A 22,075-nucleotide genomic window follows, 5' to 3' on the forward strand; every position below is an offset into this window, starting at 1 on the left:
GTGTGAGTATGAAGGGAAAGAAAGAGGGCAGCATCAGTATGAGTTATTAAAATCCCAGCAGTCATCAACAAATTCATAGCAACGCAAACTAAGCCAGAAGGCCATTAAGAAAACAGCATTTCTGTCTTTCTAATATCAAAACAGGCCACAAAATTATTCACACAGGTGTCTGCTACAAGTGAGTCAGTAATAAAAACAATCATAATGACAAGTGAGATACAGCTTTTTTGAATGACTCATTTAAAGCATTTCATCAACTGTGTAGGCACACTACTACAATAGTTTATTGTGTGTGCCTCTGCCCATAGTGTTATTAGCCACAGAATGTGTGGGCTTCATGATTTACGTTCCTCTTTATGGGAACCACCAAGAACCACCAAGAACCTGTACATTCATTGTGAAATCCTAGATTATCAACGTTTCTGCTTGTGCACCTTACAAGAGGGCAGGAGGGGGGAGTAGAAAGTGACATGAACTGAGACTCAGACTCAGACAAGCAGGGATTGTTTCCGACAGGAAGCAAGGAGTGGTCTTGTAGTGTTTGAGTGACATCACGGAGCTCAGCTCAGCTCAGCCCAGCCCCACGGCCCACGCTCTACCGCTATTTATAAAATACCACTTTGGCCCAGTTTATGGCAGGGGTGGATGCCGATCCTCAAGTCTACTATCTGCTCCAGTGTACACATACTTGAAGCGCCAAGTGATTATGTAACTGCCCTCTAGGCATGACTGCTCTCCAGAACGATCCTACTGGCTGATGACAACGCAGCAGCAAACCAGCTTTCAAACGACACAAAGGCTGATCACATTCTTGTGGGTGCCCATCACCTGACAGCGCGGCGTAATTTCCTTATGACACACTGTGACGGCCTGCTGTTTGCGCTCTTAAGTGGGACAGCACCGCCAGCAACTACTATGCTTAAGCACACAGAGACTTAAGGGCCACTGCTCTCCTGGCACTGAGGGAAGAGGAAGAGCTAAACAGAAAGCCAATTGCTTGTTAACCCATTCCTGTCCTTTCCACGCTGGATGCTGATGTCTCATTGTTTTAATCAGGGCTCTCTATGTCCAGAAGTTATAGTGACTCAGCTGTGTCAAAGGCTCCCACATGACAACGTGAATCAGTAGCACTGGTTGAAGGTGATTATAGATTCTTTGTAATGATAGTTTGCTCAGCCACTGTCCAAGAGCTGGACATTTCCCTCGATGTCCGGGCCTTGGCTGGACAACTACCGGTCAGTCGGCTAGGTCTGGATTTGTGGTCAGTCCTGTCTGGATGAGGCCTTTCGCTGGCTGAGGGCTGCATGGGGGCCAAGGGCACACCACTGTCCATGTGACAGGTCAGGGTGTGGTGAACAGACTGGATGGAAATAGCATCTGGCCCAGAGAGTGTGTTTATGAGCAGCTGCCAATCCACAGACAGGCCAGTCTGACCCGTCAGCCAAGCCCAAGTCTGGTCTAGACACCCTCAGTCTAGGAGGTTGGCTGTCCCTCTTGACTATCACCATCACATAACTCACAACTGCAAAAAAGACACAGCGAACCACAAAAAATATGGGAAAGGGAATTGTTTGTGTGCAAATTACCACCTCCAATGCGTCACATTCTCAGATGAAGACTTTAGAGTGTCAGACTAGGTTATATCACGTGGCAGAATTTGTTAAATGCGAAATAACTACCACCTGTTGTATAAATGGTTTAAGAGCAGTAGACCATGGGAACTTGCGTATGCGTGTGTGACGTACATGCAGTGAGAACCCCTTTGTCTCAGCATAGGGATTTTGATCTGCTGCAACTTGCCTTGTTGATCAAAACTCAGACAACACTCACAGAACTCACACAGTGTGGATACATGATACACCAAGTATGAAGGAAAAACGCTGGATGACTTCATTGTGAGCATCCTGGGTACAAAAGACTGAACTTGGATTACCAAAGTCCAAAAACAACACGAGATCCAATTCAAATCACTGCACCCCCTGAAAAACTGCATTAGCCCCACAGCTAAGGCCAAATAGTCCCATTGCCTCTAGGCCTCACAGCCTGCTCCAGGAGTGGAGTCTTCCTCTAATTGAGAGTGGTGGAGGTGGCTTGTCCAGTCATAGCTCAACCCGGGGCAGAGGTCTCAAAACAGGCTTGACTTCTGTCTCACCCAAAAGAGCAACGGAGCAGAAAGGGCTAGGTTTGGAAGCCTAGATAACACAAATGCCTCAATGCCCACGCACCCCCCCCCCCCTCCCCCTTCACATAAACACTGTGATGTCATTCAGTGACCCTGCTGAGTGGATGAAATTCACGTCTGAGCATGAGAGAGAAAAGACAGTGACAGGGGGAGCGGAGGGGAGTGCAGCCTCTTTTTCATTTGTCGACTCTACATTTTACCACACTAAGTATTAAGGCCGGATGCCAAAAATTTAAATGGCAATCACACATGGACACAAACGTGTACTGAACACACATACATACTTGAACATACACTCACAACCCATTCAAGCTTCCATTAACATTAACGTTCTCCTTTTCAACTCTTCTCTAATTCTCTTCAAGGTGTCACAAGATCACCAATAGAGTATTTAGAGACCGAGTAAACAATGAAAAATATTCATTAGTGATGGACTAATGGAATCTTAATGGAAGCTTTAAAGTATCGTGGCTTGTGTCTCACTTTTCTATAGAAGACACTTTGATAAACTAATAACTAATAGTGCTGTGTTTTTATGGAAGAAAAAAGTTAATGAAGAGGTCGGTTTAGTGTGGCTTCAAAAGTCATTTAAGAACATCATGTAAATGCCTAACTTTATGGTCTTTATGGTATGTTTGTGTGAGAGTGTGCACTGTCCTGAGACAGTTCTCCTCCTCAACCAATCCACGGCTCTGGGCCCAGGAAGCTGGGCCCTTTGCCATATTCTGAGCCTGCCCACACGTCCGCCTGCCGCCCACCAGGAAGAGGAAATTAGAACCATTCCATCCTGTCATTGCTCTGCCACCAGAGCACATGAGAAAGAAAGGGCTTAACACACACACACACACACACACACACTGACCCAACCTATTCATGTCTCACGGAGGAATCTCTTCACATTGGTTATTTTAAAAAATGAACTTACAGGCTTATGCGGGAGAAAGTTCAATACAAACTTGCAATAGAAACATATGCACACGCTCTCTTACACAGCATATGTTTAATCTCCTGGGAGGAGCCAGGAGCAGGAAGCAAAGCCTTAACAAGCGCTCCGGAAGACGGGTGGGATAGTCCAACCACTCCCTTTAGTACCTCTGCTTTGCATGTGCGTGTGTGCTGTGTGTGTGTGTTTGAAAAAATGAGGCTGAAGGAATGGAATAGCACTCACTGCCTGCTCAAATGGGGGCGAGTATTAGGAATGAGAGGCAAATAAACTTTCTTCCAGACACACTTCCACCACAGCAGCACTGCTCACTCCCTCGTTCATTTTTACAATCTGCATTACTACACTGCAGGCCTTCCTGTGGTCCTGCGCTGCAGCTGTACTTTCCACCCTACCAGTGTGAAGAGCAGAGCTAGGTCAAATAATAAAAATGTTATGGGGCGCTGAACTTAATCTGCCCGGAGTGTCATATGGATTTATCACATTGGGAAAATTAAGCCACAAAGACTGAACTAAATGGCCTTTACTGTAATTTTGTAACGCATCTAAAATCAAACTCTCACTCTCTGCTAATCCACACAAATGTGAAACTTATTGGCACGACTATTTGACCCCGGTCTGGCATAGAAGGAAATACAAAGCCAACTCTTACAATATAGCATATCAAAAAAAAAAAAATCTCAAGATGGGCACTTACTTTTTCAGAGGGTCGATAACGGTCTTCTGGATCTGGTTGACCTGTAATAAAATGAACTGTTAAAAAAACATGTCTATATCAAGGGAAGTGGCATTACAAATTGTTATTCATTGTCAAATTGAGTTACATCAAGACTAAACAGCTTCTACATCTCTCCCTCATTAGTAGCAAAGTAATGTCGCTGCACAAACATCAACAATTGTGTATATTTCAAACAGAGCACTCCAGAAAAAAAAGGGGAGGGGAGGGGAGAGGGGGGGCTTGCAAAGAAACTTTCGTGACGTTGACTCTTTTATTGTACACAAGCCCTGAGGAGAAACCCCTGAATATTCATTGAGCTTGTGATACAAAAGGATGGAACTGTCAGGGGACGGACATGAAAGCAAAGCCCAACTGATTTCAAATCCTGTGGAGGGTGGGCTGCCTTACAAGATGAAAGTTCTTTGCAAACAAACATTTTAACAATAACAGTTTATATTTTCCTGCATTCTCCTTCTGGTTGCCAGAACCGACAGGGGAGGGAAGGAGGGGAAGGGGGGTGTTAAATGGAAGTAAACGAACATCTCATCTCGAGGCCTCCAGCCCCGGCACCAAGTCTCATCGACAGAAGTTGGCAAACAATAAATAAAGTTTCCAGTGTCATTTACATTGCAGATTTAAAATGACTGGTACTACTAGATCTCCAAGCATGACAGCGTGCTAAGTTAACCCAGCGAACAAGTCAAGTGAAGAGCAAAACGCTAAGAACGGTGAAAGAGAATTTAAAGCAGCGAGATGTGAAGTGACAGCTGCATGAGCACAGTTAGCAACTCCACTAATCATATGTTCACTCGCTATTGGAAGGACAGTCAATCACACAATCTAACAACAAGGAAGCGAGATCGCAGCTGTGCTTTGTAAAGATGCCCTGACCATCTATGACAACATACAGCAACACTCACTGCTTCACACAGGCAGATTTCCAAGTACAAAATGTTGATTGTGGTTTGAGGGAAAACAGAGAACCAATAACAAATAAGTACATGGGAATTCACATTTTCTTTGTTTTACATATTCACACCATCCCCCCCTCCCCGACTTGAGCTGCGCCGCTGCTTCTAAGGTGAGAGCATGCAGCGAGGAAGGAGAACAACAGCGGCAGATTTGCTTAAGCATGCTGGTGCCCTCTACCCTCTGCCCCTTCCCACAGAGAGGGGGGGGGGGCAGAGCTATTCCTTGGAGGCCCAGCAGAGCCTGAGGCCGACGCTCAAGCAGCAGTCTCCATCAGTGAGTCACGGGGCAGAGGCCATCCCGGCACACAGGCCTCCCAAAAATACACACAGATCGCAGAGGAAATCAATATCCCTCCAAACGGAGCATCCTCTACTGCGCTGCCGCCATCTACACTGGGGCTCAGCTTCGGCAGCAGTGTGCCGGCGGGGCTGTGCGCCCTCCTCAGCCCCAGAAATAAACACACAGACCTGGGCCACTGCTGCCTTCATTATCGCTGCACGTTTTATCTGCTGGCTCTCTCACTTGCGGGCCCTGCGGCGGAACATCTCGTCTCAACACGGAGAAGAGCAAAGGGTGGATGCTTTTGTGTCTGTTTTGCTGGAGCGATAGGGTTTGCTGTTGGTGCCGTCAGAATCAACAGTCAGCTTGAAGGGAGAAGCTGGAGCAGCATTGCAGTGAGCTGTGCTGGATTTTAAAACACCTAGCAAACCTGAGGTGATATTCCATATAGCAGACTGACCAAAAAGTGCTCACAATCACTATTTTGCCTTTAGCTCACTTTTAGCCACTTTACAAAAGGAAACACACTGCCCAGCCCAAACCTGGAACTGAACAGTGTTAGGATTTTTATTTAGTAAGACTGAAAGAAGTGCAGAGAATATCAGGTGTGACCTAGCTGTCAAAATCCACTCCGGATGAAAGTGTGTTAAAAAAGTACAACCACGTCAATACAGTTGGCGACTGTTGTCCTCCACAAGTGAGAAACTGTACTGGGATCAAAGTGCCTGGCTGAATCACTGTCAAACACATCCCAGTCAGTGCTGAACAGGAAAGCTGCACTCTTTAGAGCCAGGAAATGAGTCCACTATTTTTCACTATGAAGACAAGACATGTGAAAATAGAAAATTGCATTCAAATGAGAGATGACTGAGATGATGAGGGTACTGTGTAGTGCAGTGAAAGGTCAAGCAGGATCCAGTGAAAGAGCTACCAGGAAAAAGGGGATGGAGGTGAGCAGATAAACCTTGATACTGAAGAAGTCTACCTTCAAACTATGGTCTTCAAATGCCGTAGAAAAGAGGTGGGTTGAATGGACCCATTACACCATCTGTTATCCGGTGACAGTCAAGTGTCCGTGGCAGTGACGGTTAAAAAAATTCCTTCAGTTCCAAATATGAAATACAGTGAAAAAAAAGATATTCTATGAAATCTGAAGAATGTAAAAGTTACTCTACCCCTGAAAACAGTCAAACTGGCAGGAGTGCGCTCCTGGGCACTCGACCAAGCCAAGTCCTGGAACATACGCATCCCGGGTCACAAACCCACACGCTCAATCCAACCCACATTCTACTTTGTCTAGTCACTCAAAACGGCTCCTGTAAAATTTGATGAGCTGTGCGCAAAGCCAGTCTGAAAGACTGGTATGTTAAAGCTGAAAAAGAAAGCGAATAAACAAAAGTGACTGCTATAGTTACAGTATAGTATAGTTATATAGTTTAAACTTCACTCTAGATATTTAGCATACTTATATTAAATGGAATAATGTTATTTATCTATGTGACATTTAAGTAGCTCTTGTATCAAAGTTGAAAGAAAATCCTCAACATGACATCACGCCTGAAATACAAATCTAGTATTTAATTCACTTTGGTGGAATTTGCTCACCAACTAATACTACTAGATTGACAATATCTTTATTTTAAAATTAGGTTTAATGACAGAGGACTTAACCTTTCACTAGGAGTTTTGGTTGTAGCAGACACTGCCGCTTCAGAGCACTCACTTATCTAGGGGAACAGGGTTTGATGGCGGTTGAGTAATGATCCTGACGTTTCACAGAAAATAGATATCATGTCCTCTCAACCCCAAATTGATAAATCCAGATGATGTGTAACACGCTACATTACAATTTTACCATGAAAACAAATCATCCACTTTTTAGAGAGATATTCATTTCTCCACCTTGTTGGATCGTTGTTATGGAAAAGGTTATGAAATCATTCTGGTTCACAATAAAATGTGAAAAGAAAGGGGAATATTTTAAGGCAACAAATGTGAACAGCCCAGAACACATAACAGCATGGCAATGAGTCAAGAAAACACAGATGGAAAAAAGTCAATCGGTATATGCCTTAGTGTGATCTCCTGTGTTCTCCTGTATTTTTTACTCTTTAAAAGTCCTTCACAGTGTAGTGCCTTGAGCATGCACACATGCGGTGCCACTATGATTCACATTATAGCTACCTGTGGCGATGATTCTAATCAAAAGCTGAAGTGCACCCCGGCAAATAATCTGAAGAGGCCTGACAGCCAAAGAAGAGATCTTCACAAAGTACAGCTGTGGAAGAGCAGGCAAGATTACGCTGTATTGCTTACAGTTCTGACAAGAAATGTCTGCATAACTACTGTTTCCCCTTTGGACAAAACACATACAGCAGCAAGAGCACAAACATGACGAGAAATACGGTTCAAATCAACAAATACTCTAAATATTAAAACACAAACAACAAAATGTGCAAGAGAGAAAACACAGGAGAAAGCTGTGATTTGGCCACACTAGTGGTGTGGCTCTATGGATGGCAATGTCACTGCTGTTAGTACAGTCTGAAACTTCGGTGATTCCCTGGATGATCTTTTATTTAGTGCTACAAATAAAAATGTAGCAGGAAGGATTTAAGAGGTTTATATATGTTTTGTGTTATAAATTCCAGCTGATCACAGTTGCTCTTATTCATGAAGTAAAAAACAGCCTTTCACTGTATGGAGTGAACGGTTGATGAAAAAATTGTATAGCAAAATGCGTAGTATACAAGCAATACAACAGACTTGTTCACTACTCAGGCTGTGAACAGAGTAACTTCTATGAATTTTGTGGCAGGGCATATTTTCCTGTTGAGAAAAGGCCTTTCCATTGTATGAGTTATTTTAGACACCAGTGAGTCACAAATGCATCAATTTTCACAGCTGATAACCAGTAGCTTGAGCTTATAGAGGATGATGCCACAGATGCTTTTCAAAAACAGCAGAGGGAAAGACATACGGATAGATTTTAGTCTACAGGCTGCACAATATTGACAAATATGAAAACATGCATCCAACAAAAACTCATCTTGTTTCCTAATTTGTATGTCTGAAGAAAGACATTTCCCCAGATACCAATCTAATACCAATGGCAAGAGCCAAGAATGCAAAGCAGACAAAACAGAAGAAGAGTGAGACTAAAAATTGAAAGTGTGATCAATCTGCAGGATTAAGTCTGACCTTCTCCTGGTTGAAGGAGTCCATCCTTCTCATGGCCGTATCTAAAGCAGTCATGGACTCCAGGAATGCCTGGTCCTGCTCACACAGTGGGTTGCTCAGCAGGTCTGCAGAGATCTTCACCGCTGCTTTGGACATTGCTGTGACACACAAGAAGTAGAGAATATTGTTGAAACATTGTTAAACTATGTAAAACAACAATCATGTGTATTACGGCCCACAAAATTGGATGTCCCCATCTACACTTCTAGATGAACACATTCTAATGCAATTCAACGCCAGATTTATTTCATTTTTCTTGAAACATGGGAACAGGATTATACTAAAGTTCTCAGCATTTAATCTCTGTGTTTGTGTGTTTGGTAGGGTCTCCAAAAGTGAGCTTTTGGGAAAGAACTGAAGAGTAAAAGTCGAATGGCACAGTGCTACCCCCATTGTAAAAATCTGAGGGGGTGGTCGGGCTGGCTGCCGTGTTGAATATTCACCAGAGCACCAAGAATCTTTGCAATGTTTCTACACTGACAGCACAAATTACTGTTAATCTGCACTCATGCCATTTTATTTAGACACAGAGCACACATCAGATTATGGCTTCACTGTCAAAATAAATGAGCTGCGCTGAGGAGACACAAGCTGACAGGAGAGGCTGTGGTGAAAATGGGCTTCGTCGGGATCTGGAACACTCACTGGTCTCTTTTCACACTCCCTTGGGATTTTCTCTAGACCAATCAATTACCTAGGTGTAGCATTTCTGCATTTCTCTCCATTTGACAAGTAACAAATTGCTTGATTTGACCTTGACTGAGAGAAAAAAGTTGATTATAGGGGTCATGGAAATCAAAAGGTGATCCGAGGGTAGTGATTTATTAGTCTACTCACTGATGCTCATGTCCCTTGTAATCACCTGGAGCTGAAACAGCATGAACAATTCCTCAGTATGATAGCACATTTATCCCTGCCACTTTCTTCGCCTCCTGTTACTTAGCCTAATTGAAACTGTGAACTGGAGAAGCCCTTAAAAGATATTATCGTCCCTCACCAGCTAATTGTCAGTGAGTTCAAGTAGAGCTCTGCATATCACCACCCTTGACTTGATAAATGATGGTCGATATAGAAAGCAGTATATATAATACAGTGCTGACATGCGGAGTAGGTCCAGTTCTTTGTTTGGTAGCACTTGGTGGAGACGGGACCTGTGCAACAGATGGAATCCATTAACGATAATGAGGGCCTGACGGCTATGACACTTTGATGATGCAGACATCCATATTCCAGAGCACAAAGGAGAGGAAATGAAGAAGCCTCTCACTCCTCCATCCATCCCAACTCCTCCACCCCCACAACTGACTACTTACCACAGGCCATGTCTGCTGCTACTTCCCAAATACATAACTCCAAAATCAACAAATAAGCAAGTGAAAAGTAAACATGCTTTTTTGTGGCTGACAAACATGTGAATAAATGGAATCAGTGAGGGTAGACAAATTGAGCCATAAGTGAACACTGCGCAAAACAATACACTCATAAATCCAAAACACACACACTATGATAGCCTGGAAAAACCTATAAAAGATTAAGGCGGAGGCCCGCACTCTCTCGTCTCATTTGTTGAGTCGTTCAGAGAGCTGACGCACCACCAAACAAACCAAGACAACCAAACGTCTTTCTAGCCCCGAAAAACCTGCCGAGCAACATCAAGTATGTTGGTGAACAAGTGGAGATCAATAGCACCCCAGGCGGTAACACACATGTTGGTGTCAGAACACACCTAAATCAGCCTCAGTGCTTTTCTTCATGTCCTTGTGAAGCTTTTTCGTCTGATCCTCCAGCCTGCAAGACAAGAAGAAGAATGATTATCAGCCACCTTCTCGTCCAGTAATACAGTAAGGCATCAGTAACTCTGACAACAATGGAAAATAGGGGATGAACATGTATAACAAATAATGAAAAGGAATGGGAATATGGTGAAAAAATGCCATCCACACCCATATCATAACTACACTCATCGGCCACTTTATTAGGTACATCTTGCTAGTATCAGGTTGGACCCCCTTTTGCCTTCAGAACTGCCTTAATTCTTTGTGGCACAGATTGAGGTATCTGGTAACTGGCGAGGCCATTTGAGTACAGTGAACTCATTGTCATGTTTAAGAAACCAGTTTGAGGTTATTTGAGCTTTGTGACATGGCGCCTTATCCTGCTAGAAGTAGCCATTAGAAGATGAGTACACTATGGTCATAAGGGATTGTGACGCCCCTCCCACTGTTTTGGACCCTGCCTTCTGGACATTGGCTGACAGTGGAGGGTCGCAAGTGTAATATGGTTCTCCTAAATCTAACAAAACACCTTGTTTTGTTAGATTTAGTTTTAATATTATATTTGTTTTAAGTATACACTTGCATGGACTCCCTCCTTGTCACTTTCCTAAGCAAGTTTGTGATGTGAGGGATGGACATGGTCAGCAACAATACTCAGGTAGGCTGTAGTGTTTAAACAATGCTCAGTTGGTACTAGGGGGCCCAAAGTGTGCCAAGAAAATATCCCCACACCATTACACAACCACCACCAGCCTGAACCATTGATACAAGGCAGGATGGAGCCATGCCATGCAGAAATTGAGACTCATCAGACCAGGCAATGTTTTTCCCTATCTTCTATTGTTCAATTTTGGTGAGCCCAATGCGAAATGTAGCCTCAGTCTCTTGTTCTTAGCTGAAAAAAGTGGCGCCCGGTGTGGTCTTCTGCTGCTGTAGCCCATCTACTTCAAGGTTCAACTAGTTGTGTGTTCAGAGATGCTCATTCTGCACACCTTGGTTGTAACGAGTGGTCATTTGAGTTACTGTTGCCTTTCTATCAGCTCGAAGCAGTCTGGCCATTCTCCTCTGACCTCTGCCGTCAACAAGGCATTTCCGTCCAGAGAACTGCCGCTCACTTGATATTTCCCCTTTTTCAGATCATTCTTTGTAAACCCCAGAGATGGTTGTGCGTGAAAATCCAATTAGATCAGCAGTTTCTGAAATACTCAAACCTGCCCGTCTGGCACCAACAACCATGCCACATTCAAAGTCACTTAAATCGCCTTTCTTCCCTTTTCTGATACTTGGTTTGAACTTCAGAAGATTGTCTTGACCATGTCTGCATGCCTAAATGCATTGAGTTGCTGCTACAAGATTGGCTGATTAGATATTTGCGTTAAAAAGCAGTTGAACAGGTGTACCTAATAAAGTAGCTGGTGAGTATAATAATAATCTATATATAATTCATAATATATTCCATTCACTCAAGAGGGGCTGACATGGACAAAGAAAACGCCCAAAGAAAAACCCAGAAAAGGAAATTAGTATATAAGAAAACATGGTTCAAGAAGGAATTACACATTTCATTGATTCCACATAAAATGTTATTATAACATCCGTTAGCTAATTAACAATACAGGGAATCCTTCTTGTTACTGTCAACTACATTTGCGCTCAAAAGCATTAATGTCTTCAATCATTCCACTGCACATACTCCATTGATGGGTGTTAAAAATGGCAATTACCAGACTATGGAGGCTGAAAACACATGCCATTCATTATATCAATTAAGGAAAATGAGGGGTTTAGAATCTCCCCTGAGACCACTGTCATATCACTTCTCCTGGTTTGATGAAAAAGAGAACATGGTGGGGTTTCATTTCCATCTTTGCTTTGAGAGCCTATACTATCTACAAAGATAGGACTTCTGTGGGGGCACAATGGATACTGGACACAAGACGTAAATACATGAGTAACACAAATATGGCTGTTTGAGCCAATGCAAACTGCAAACCAAAAATGGAATTCAGATGCCTCCAAATACAAAATACCGGGTTTTGACAGTATTTTTTTAATTGTTCAGCAGTCAGGAAACAAGAATTGTATAGGCTTTTGTAGAATACACACAGATGTATGAACCAAACAAGAATGTGCCTGGTTTTCTTTTTCCCCCAACACTGTTTGTTAACACTTCATTATTGATAGATATGTCAATTATTTTCTCAATTAACTGATTAGTTGTTTGGTCTATAAATGTCCAAAAATTGTGAACAATGTTAATTACAGTTTTAGATATTTAGATTACTATCATAGAGGCTAAATAAACCAGAAAATAATTTTGTTTGAGAAGCTGGAATCTGGAAAAAAATTACTCAAAACAATTAATCGATAATTAAAATAGTTGGTGATTAATTTTCTGACAATCAACTAATCGATTAAATCAACTAATCGTTTAATTTTCAAATTTCTGAAACCCATACAATACAATCCAGCCATTTCATACATTTGGTTACAAATGTGCACTTATATTGAAACAGCATATGGTGTCAAACAGCACAAGAACTTGTTAGCCCCAGTCAGATTGCACTTGATTAGAAAGGATGTGTGATTTAACTTTAAGGATGCAGGGTTTGAGGGTAGTCAAAAATTATTAATTATTTCCAATCATAACTTGTCTTCTACATGCTTTTGTTTGTCTTGACATATTTTAGGATTTTACACAGAATCGCCACAGACCAGATGGAGGTTGTTCCAAAAATGCCATTTAGAGTAAATGATGTAACTCCATCCTTTATTGTTCACACCACAGGAAGAAACATTCTGTCAGAACAATCTCCACAGTAACTTCTTCTGTCCCTCTCACCAATTATATATAACTGGGTCTCATAAGCTATGTCAACCTTCCTCTTAAGTAATCAAAATCTACATTTCAGATATTTAGAAATGGCCTTTCCTAGCTGCAGCAAATGCTACTCACATTATAGTCAATATTATTTGCAATACTTCAGGCAGGATTAGGTATCTATTAATTCAAGAGCTTCATCTTGTTTCTGTAATATAGACTGCCTAAGTAAATACATTTTAGGGTACATGAAGACCAGAGATAATTAATGTACTGTGAGATTTGCCACACAAACATAAGAGTTCAGTCTACTGTCACATCAGACACAAAAACACAATTATCCTGTTTTGTTGAGAACATATAACAAGTCTATTTCAGACAATGTATTCCATGCAGCCATCATGTAACAATCATGTTTTCAGTCATACCTGCAAACTTAAAATTGTGTCTGACATTTTTAAAAACATCTGGAAATACTGATATATGGTCAGACTATCATCTTTCTTTGTGATGGCAGCAAGAAGACACAGTTGAGCAACTTCATAAGTAGACTTTGCTTTGAATGTGATTCTGATGTCAGTGGATTCAATGGAGGGCATAATGTAAAACATTATTACAGTATAGAGAAAAGAAAGGGAAAATAACAGTATAATAGCAACATCCTACCCATCATGGAGATTGGGTTGCATGACAGTGGGTGAGATACTCTCACTATGTAAACAAACTAACATGCTCCGAGACCAAAGCTTGTATGCTCAAGATGTGTTCATGCAATGCTTGTTTGTGCATGTGAAACTCTGGTTCCAGTACTTTAGAATGTGTTGCACAATGCCGCTGCATCTTCACTACTCTGTCAGCACTGACAGTGACAGAGTCATTCTGGATGAGTGCCAGGTGAGCCCTGGAGTCTCTTTCCAAAAGGTGCTAATAGAGTGGCCTTGTGGAACAGCTGCTGCTCCTTGCTCCAGTGCCCCAATGTTGGGCCTGTGCAGCCATAACCATCAAGTCACATCGCCTATTGAAATGTAGAAAGACCTTACTGTATTTTATATGACTACCACACACAAACACTGTGTATGACACCAGATAATGAACAAGTATCTATGGAAGCAAATAATGGCCATAAAGGTTAGTGTCTTATGAGCAACTGAATACCTAATTGTGAAACTTTATGAAGACTGAATACTTTAAGTTGAAATGTAAATACCTCAGAATTTATAGCAGTGAAGCATTTTATTTTTAAACCCATGTACCTGAATATTAGTACAGTTTAAAATAATGAGCAGGGTATACTAGTCCCCCTCAAGGTTACACAGGGGGAAATTAAGGGACAGTCTGAATTGCTGGAGGTGTGGGGGAGTATTGGTACACTCCTCCATATGTTGTGGTCCTGCCTGTTTGTACAAATATTGTGGTCAGAGCAGATCCTTCTGGTCAGATCATGAGAAAATCAAACTGATCCTTAAATTAGACATCACATTCTGCCCAAGACTGTTTGTTCTGGGTGATCCTCTCCCCCTAAAAGCCGTCTTTGCAAGGCAGGCGGACTGGGTCCAGACTTCCCTTATGCTGGGGAGAAAGTTCACAGAATGGAAGGCGACCAACCTACCACCAACCAGGGTGCAGTTCTCTCAGATGGGTATTGTGGCAGCCCATGATTGTTTCTCTTTTAGACTGATCAACCAGGTGGAGAAATATTATACTTAGTAGGCAAATTACATCTCCTTCATTAAAGGACCCCGAGACCTCTGCATATATGATAAAACATCAGCTCAAATCCCTAAGAGTCATATAGACCTGTGGCACTCAATAACCTACTCCATCTGCCAGTGAAGTATTTTGTCTATGTGCTGTGTTTACTAAGTTATTTATTTTCTATTAAGTTGAATTTTCTTTTTCTCAGTCTCAGTCTCAGTGGTGTCTTCTGCTCAGCCATACAATTGTGTGATCTTGTTTCTTTTCTATGTGTCATGTCTCTTAGCTCTTACACTGCCATATTATGTATCTGATGTGTTGTCTTGCCCTGTTGAAAAGGAATCCATGAATCTGAATTTATGTGTCCTAAACCTCCCCTTTTTCCTATCTATAAATACCTTTATTTGTAAATTTACAGATTACGTTACAAAAAGCCACGTTTGGGACTGGACCATCCACTATGTAATATTCCCCCACTGTATGGGAAGACATCATATCCTGGATACTATAGCAGAGTTAAGGTGGATATTAGCGGATCTGCCCTGGTCCGTATTGGATGTGGGGAAGTTTACACTACAGCAAGCCCAGCAAACATTATCCAATATGGCGTTACATTAGTCAAACTCAAGGGTCAGTCCTCATCTTCATAGTATTTTCTCTTGTTAAAGTGACATAAATACTGCATGCAAATACACATTAAAGCATATATATAACCTCAGTTTTGCTTGCCAAGTATATTTTTTCTATAGTAAACATCCAAACATGGCTATGATAGACTGAAATAACATTTATCATTTTCCTTATCATACTTTGCTATATTACTAAAGCTATGTAGCTATCCTTCAATACAAGAAGAATGCTGCTCCTTTATTTCTATATCTTCTTCAAATATCAACTGCTGAGCACATTGACCTTTTTTTAGTTTTAGTCAGTCTTTTAACATATCATGTATGCAGCCATCAACTGCGTATTTAAGACTCTTTTTAGTTTTAAATAGTTTTAAATTCCATCCTGACTCTATTGCTTGTCCTTGGTATATTAGATGTTCAGATTTAAATCTTTCATCTTGAATTTTAGTGTGAATTTGAACAATGAGATTGTTTGACCTTACTATATTTTTTAGTTTATTTATTTTATCTATATTAATCTCATTAAATTAGAGCAATTTGAATATAGATTGTGAATACTGAGTAGTTGGATTTTCCATCTGAATTTGTAAAACCTAAAAAATATATACACTGGAAAATACGTTTGAAATTTTTAAAGAGGGGCATCCAGACCACAAACAGACATGGCCAAAATAATTGGTACCCTTGCATTTTATTAAAGTAATGCACTATTCGCCCTGAACAGTGTTCAATTAAAATATCTTTTATTATCAATGCATGTTAATGTTTAGTTTGCAGTATAACAAAACAAAAAAGTTGTGAAAATAAATGAATTCATGCAAGACATTCTAAAATAGCCTGGACAAAATTATTGGCACCCTTTAGAAGTTATAAGAAATAATTGATTTGTACTGATACTTTAAGCAGATTATTGTGCTTTAATTAGTATCACAGGTGTTTTCGATCTTATAATCACTCATGCAGCCAGTTTAAAAGGAGAAAATTACTCACTCTGCTGTTTTGTGCCACTGTGTGCATCACAATGAACATGGAAAACAGAAGGAATACTAGAGAGTGGTCTGGAGAGATCAGAAAAAAGGTAATAGCCAAGCATGGTCAACATAAAGGTTACGAGACCATCTCCAAAGAGCTTGATGCTCCTGTGACCACTGTTGCCAATATTATTAAGAAGTTTAAGGCCCATGGAACTGTAGCCAACATCTCTGTATGCAGTCGCAAGAACTCATTGCCTGAGATTGAACAGAAGGATTGCTCGAATGGTCGAGAAAGAACCAAGGAAAACTTCAATACAGATCCAAGCTGATCTTCAAGCTCAAGGTACAATAGTTTAAAGTCGCACCATCCATCGCTGTCTGAATGAAAATGGGCTCCATGGTAGAAAACCCAGGAAGACCCAACTTCTAAGAGGGAGACACAAAAAAGCCAGACTGGACTTTGCCAAAATGTATGTTTACAAGCCACAGTCCTTCTGGGAGAATGTGCTTTGGACAGATGAAACAAAATTTTTGGTAAATCACACCAACCCTATGTTTACAGAAGAAAAAAAATGAAGTCTTCAAAGAAAAGAACACCATGCCTACCATGAAACATGGAGGAGGCTCAGTGATGTTTTGGGGTTGCTTTGCTGCCTCAGGCAGTGTGTGCCTTGAATCTGTGCAAGGCACAATGAAATCAGAGGACTATCAAGGCATTTTGGAGCGAAACATACAGCCCAGTGTCAGAAAGCTGTGTCTTAGTTGCAGGTCACGGGTCTTCCAGCAGGATAATGACCCCAAACATAAATCAAAAAACACCCAAGAGTGAATGAGAAGAAAAAACTGCTATGAGTCCTGATCTGAATCCCATTGAACATCTGTGGAAAATGCTGAAACTAGCAGTTGGGAGACAACACCCATCAAACCTGAGAGAACAGAGCAGTTTGCTCAAGAAGGGTGGGCCAAACTACCAGTGGAAAAGTGTAGAAACCTCATTCAGAGTTACAGAAAGTGCTTGATTGCAGTCATTGCCTCTAAAGGCTTTGCTACAAAATATTAAGGGTATGTTCATTTTTCATTTGTTTTATTTTAAATAATATGTTAAGTTGCAAATCAAAAGCAAAGTTTCAGTTATATTCAATGTGAGATAAAGAATGATGGATACCATATACTTGACAGTTTCAACTTAATACAGAGAAATTGAGTTCTTTGTAACAAGATGGAAGGGTACCAATATTTTTGGCCATGTCCGTAAACTAAATCTTTCAGTGGTATTTAAATTTCAGCATTAAAATTTCAGGGGTGATGAAATTTCACAATTAATTATTCAACTGCTTAGAAGATTAAAATATTTATGGCCATTATTTACGTTTGACTAGTCACACCAGACTTTTCTTTTTGGGGAGGTAACCCAAAGGTCAGTGGTCATTGCCACTCACACAAAAACCAGGTCAGCAACTGTAGTTCAGTAGACATCACCGCTAAAAGCCAAAAGAATCCTATCAGACCTTGTGTACATGAATTTCAATACATTAAATTTATTTATTACAATATTTACTCTAGAAATTCAACTTGGCATGCGTGCATCAAACAGAATTATTCATGCCAAATACCATGTAATTTTCTCACACCCTTGCTAAAACATATTGATCTTGAAAAGTTGGTTGACATATATCGACTGACATTAGCTATCCTATCACTATCGGCACATATGTCGGCCAATAAATAACAAGAGATTGCAGTTAAGGAATACTGACGATACGTTTGAGATCATTTTAAAACAGTGTCGCTGTTACATAGTTTGCCCCCAAGTATCGACCTCAAAAATCCAGTATTGGTCGGGCTCAAGTTTAGCTCTGAGAAACATGCTGCTGTGTGCATAGCAGTTATATTTGTTTCAAATTTTAATATAAATAACACCACAAAAAATTGCAAGACAAATTACACAACACATTGGCCAGACGAGAATGCAGAAACAGGAATCATAGTGAAGTCCTACGAAGTATATTTAGGCTGCAGATCCACCATGATGCGCCGATATGGATCTCTTGGGTGGAGACTCTAAATGTCTGTACATGCCTACTGCTCTGACTCATCTATAAGGTCTAATAGCACCACACCTTTCTGATAAAGGGCCCTCCTACTCAACAAAACCTGAGAGTAAAATTGAGCTCCCACTCATTCTGCATAGCCCTCGGGGAGTTTCTTTAACCTTAGCCTCACAGCAAGAGAAAGCCCAGATGCAATGAGCTTTCAGGTCTTGGGTGCTTATGTGGTCTGAAACCCCTTTCTGCTTTGTTTCAAAGAAACACTGACTGTATGTTACTCAATTCAAAATAGGTTGATTAAACAATAGCTGTTAACAGTTTCTAAATTCATCAGGGTTACTTATAGAAATGCCATCAGTGTTTACAACCAAAAATCAACGAAATGCTTCAACATTTGAGCTTTTCTGAATTTATGAACACTAATGATGTGTTTACAAGAAATTTCATAAGATTATAAATTTTGTCTTGAACCTAAATTCAGAGGTTGAGGGTAATACACTGTATTTCTAATGGAAAGTAAACTGTCTCTCCCAATGTCTAATTTCAGACAATAACTCAATAACTCAAACGTGGATCCTTTCACAATTCAAAGTTGAAAAAAAAAGTGACCAAACATGGCAGGGGTTGGCAAACTGTGTGGGACAAAGAAACTGTATGACTGTATACTGAGGAAAGTGTGAGTTTCTCAAAGTGCTTTGTAAACACGTGAAGCCAAAATACCTACATGTTAATTCAAAATGTACATTAATTAAAAAATGCATAACTATCTAAATTTGGATATTCATACATAAGATATCTTCCAATGTTTTCAGATCTACATCATTTATATTACCATGTGGGTGGTGCATAGACTTACCTCTTTGAGAGGGAGGGGAAAATATCCAACATAACTCCCCATTATACTGTATATTGTTCGGGGAAAAGTTTACTTAACAGCTGTTAAAAAGTATTTATACATGAGAAGTGAGTTCAGAGCAATTTTCTGCTACTACAGTTTGTTTTAATAATGTTTGAGATCCTATTTTACTGACATCGTTTTGACCAAGATATTTGAACTATAATGTTTTCATTTCAACACAAGGGAACCTCTGACGGGTGACTGGGTTTAAGATTTTAAACAGTACTTCCTGAAAAAGAAAATGTATTATGTGGGCACAGATATAGAGTGGGAGAAATGACCTTTCAACAAACATAAGGCACCAGGGTTAGGGTAGGTTTTTAATCCATTTGAACTCTTAGAATCAAAAACTATCCAAAGACATATGAATACCACATACAGGAACCTCAATAATTGCCTACCTTAATATAGACCCTGGTTCAAAATGCAAACTTACTTTTGGAGCTTGTCATATTCTCGCTCGAAGTCTCTTTCAACCTAAAAAAAAGAACACATTTCATGTAAAATTCAGGTATTTCATTATTTAACATGTGTGTTCATTTCTTTCTGTTCTTTAATCAAAGCAAACTGTTAATCACAAGGTATGAACACAAAATTACTTAGCCCTATTCGACCACACAGTCCGAGAATATACAAGTCCCAGCAACTAAGTCAGGAACGCATTTGGGGGCTAAACTCCTAATTACATTTCTACATAATCTGAAGAATGATGACGTTTGGTAAATTGAAAAGTGACCAGTGGTTTGAGACTTAATACATACTTGCAACAACTGGTGCTTGTTTGTGGTCTGAACAGTTCCTGGAGCTTGTAAATCTTCATTACATTAAAATGTTTCTATTATTATTATTACTACATTAACAGGACCTTGGATTCTGCAGTTCAAATTATGGTAAAATACTTCAGTACATCAAGTTTCCAAGGTTGAAAAGGGATAATACAGCTTGTCCAACCATGTCTCTAAAACATGCCAAGCAGTTTACAGAGGCAGCATGGGTTCCTGTCTTGTGGTCCTGTGGGCCCCTGGACATAAACACAGTGGCCAAAACAACGAGGGAGGCAGTTGACACTTTGTCACTAGTGGATCATCTAACTGGGCTGCCTTTAACCCACTCCCTGGTTTTTGCCTAGGATGGTACAGGAAGCTGGAAAGCCAGTCTGACAGTGACTACTGGGCCACAGACCCATTACAGTGGAAGTGGTTTTCAACGGTAAGGAGAACACCCACTCACTGTCACTTCAAGGTAACCACCTCTGCCCCCTTGCATGGCTCAGACAAATTGGCATCCATAAAGTCTTTCCACTGTGGCACATTGAGGACATTATTTAGACATATTTATATTTTATATACCGTTTGAGAAGCTCTACCACTAGAGCTAAACATTTATAACACTACTTTAAAGCAAGTTTTATTTTTACATGTACCTTGATTACATTTTCTGCACTAAGCCGAGTGACGACTGAATTGAGTGAACCTTTGTTCTAGTGACTTACAGTTTTAGAAACAATCTGCTTCTTTGGCTGCCCAATCTTGAAGGGAATCCTGAAATGACACACACACAAAAAAACAAAGTTGACAGATATAAGCAACTGCATACCTAGAAGGCGGAATTACTGAGTCATCAGTTGTATGATGGGTAACTAGAGGTTGGTTCAAGTCTAAAAGGTGAACATGCTCCTCTTTCAGATCCCTGACATGGACAATCTGAAGCTGTTAATCCCTGCTGCTCTCAAGTGTGCACTCAAAGCCATGTACATTAACTTCATGTCAAAACTAAACACATCTGGCTCCCATTGCAGGCAGATCACTAAACAGAAGCGGTTGTCCCCTCTTCTCTGTGTGGCTTTATGGCATGACCCCATCTGGCAATCAAACACAGATGCACAAGTTATACTGTACCATCAGAAAAATGGCGAGCCTATTTCACCTTTTATATTCAAAAACACGTTAATATGATGGGACTCAACAACTGCAGTAGTTGTACATATGTTTTAGAATGAAATACAAACTTTTCTACACTCTTGAAAGAAAAACACACCGAGATCCCCACTATAGTTTTGGTAGAAGAAAAAGAACATATTTCCTTCTTAGTTAAAACACAATCTTTTATCCCCTTTTTCAAAACCTTGCTTGTGCCTTAATAAGTTGGCTGCCGAGCATCAGAGTGCTTTGGGAATCCATAAGACAGAAAACACTGCCTTTCCAATGCATTTGGCTGTACCTTGTCTTGATGTGACACTAATAGCCTGAAATCTACGCTATATGATGGACAGTTGCTACTGACAGGCAGGGTGAGGCAGCAGCTGCGTCAAAAGAAAGGTGTGTAGACTAATGAGATGGAAAAGAGAGGGTGTGATGTAGGGCCTCATTGTGCAACCAGGGAACGCTACTGATGTGTGGGGGGGATCCTTTTGATGACAGCTCAATCACAAAACTCAACATGGTCAAAAAGGAGGATTAAGTAAAAAATACATATAAAAAAATATATATAGAGAGAGCGAGTGAGATAGAGAAAGAGAGAGAACAAATTTCACTCATGGCTCAAGTATCAATATTTTCAAGATTTATGAAGACACTTAATTCTTCAGAATCATCAAATCTGTGAAGCCTAAAAGCATTTTGTTGCTTTTGGCTCAGGAAAGTAGTTTCACCCACTATGTCATCATCTGCGTGAGCCAACACGGAAAATACCCACAGAAATTACTCAGCTCTGTTTTAGGTGACTCACAGTTCTCGGATTACCTGATCAAGATAAACATTAAGATCACACTACGTACTATACAATATGCACATACTGTAAAGTAGCTGTGTTTGAAATTGTATGGAATCCCTTTTCCTAAAATATGACAACAGCATAATTTAAAAGAGTTCTTTGAATGTAAACTCGAAGCCCCCTCCAGTG

The 22,075-nt window shown here is 40.6% G+C and overlaps 1 protein-coding gene across 1 annotated transcript in view; it reads right to left on the reverse strand.

The window, feature by feature from the left end:
* bin3 (bridging integrator 3) overlaps positions 1-22,075 on the reverse strand; it is a 33,737-nt gene that overhangs the window by 6,065 nt on the left and 5,597 nt on the right. The window contains exons 2-6 of the mRNA XM_044368623.1: positions 20,667-20,715; positions 19,611-19,651; positions 10,061-10,122; positions 8,296-8,432; positions 3,823-3,863 (exon numbers count right to left, since the gene is read on the reverse strand). Of these exons, the coding sequence (XP_044224558.1) occupies positions 3,823-3,863; positions 8,296-8,432; positions 10,061-10,122; positions 19,611-19,651; positions 20,667-20,715 (330 nt within the window). The remainder of the gene's footprint in view (positions 1-3,822; positions 3,864-8,295; positions 8,433-10,060; positions 10,123-19,610; positions 19,652-20,666; positions 20,716-22,075) is intronic.

This window comes from Thunnus albacares, chromosome 2 (assembly GCF_914725855.1).
Source record: "Thunnus albacares chromosome 2, fThuAlb1.1, whole genome shotgun sequence".
NCBI classification, from domain to species: Eukaryota; Metazoa; Chordata; class Actinopteri; order Scombriformes; family Scombridae; genus Thunnus; species Thunnus albacares.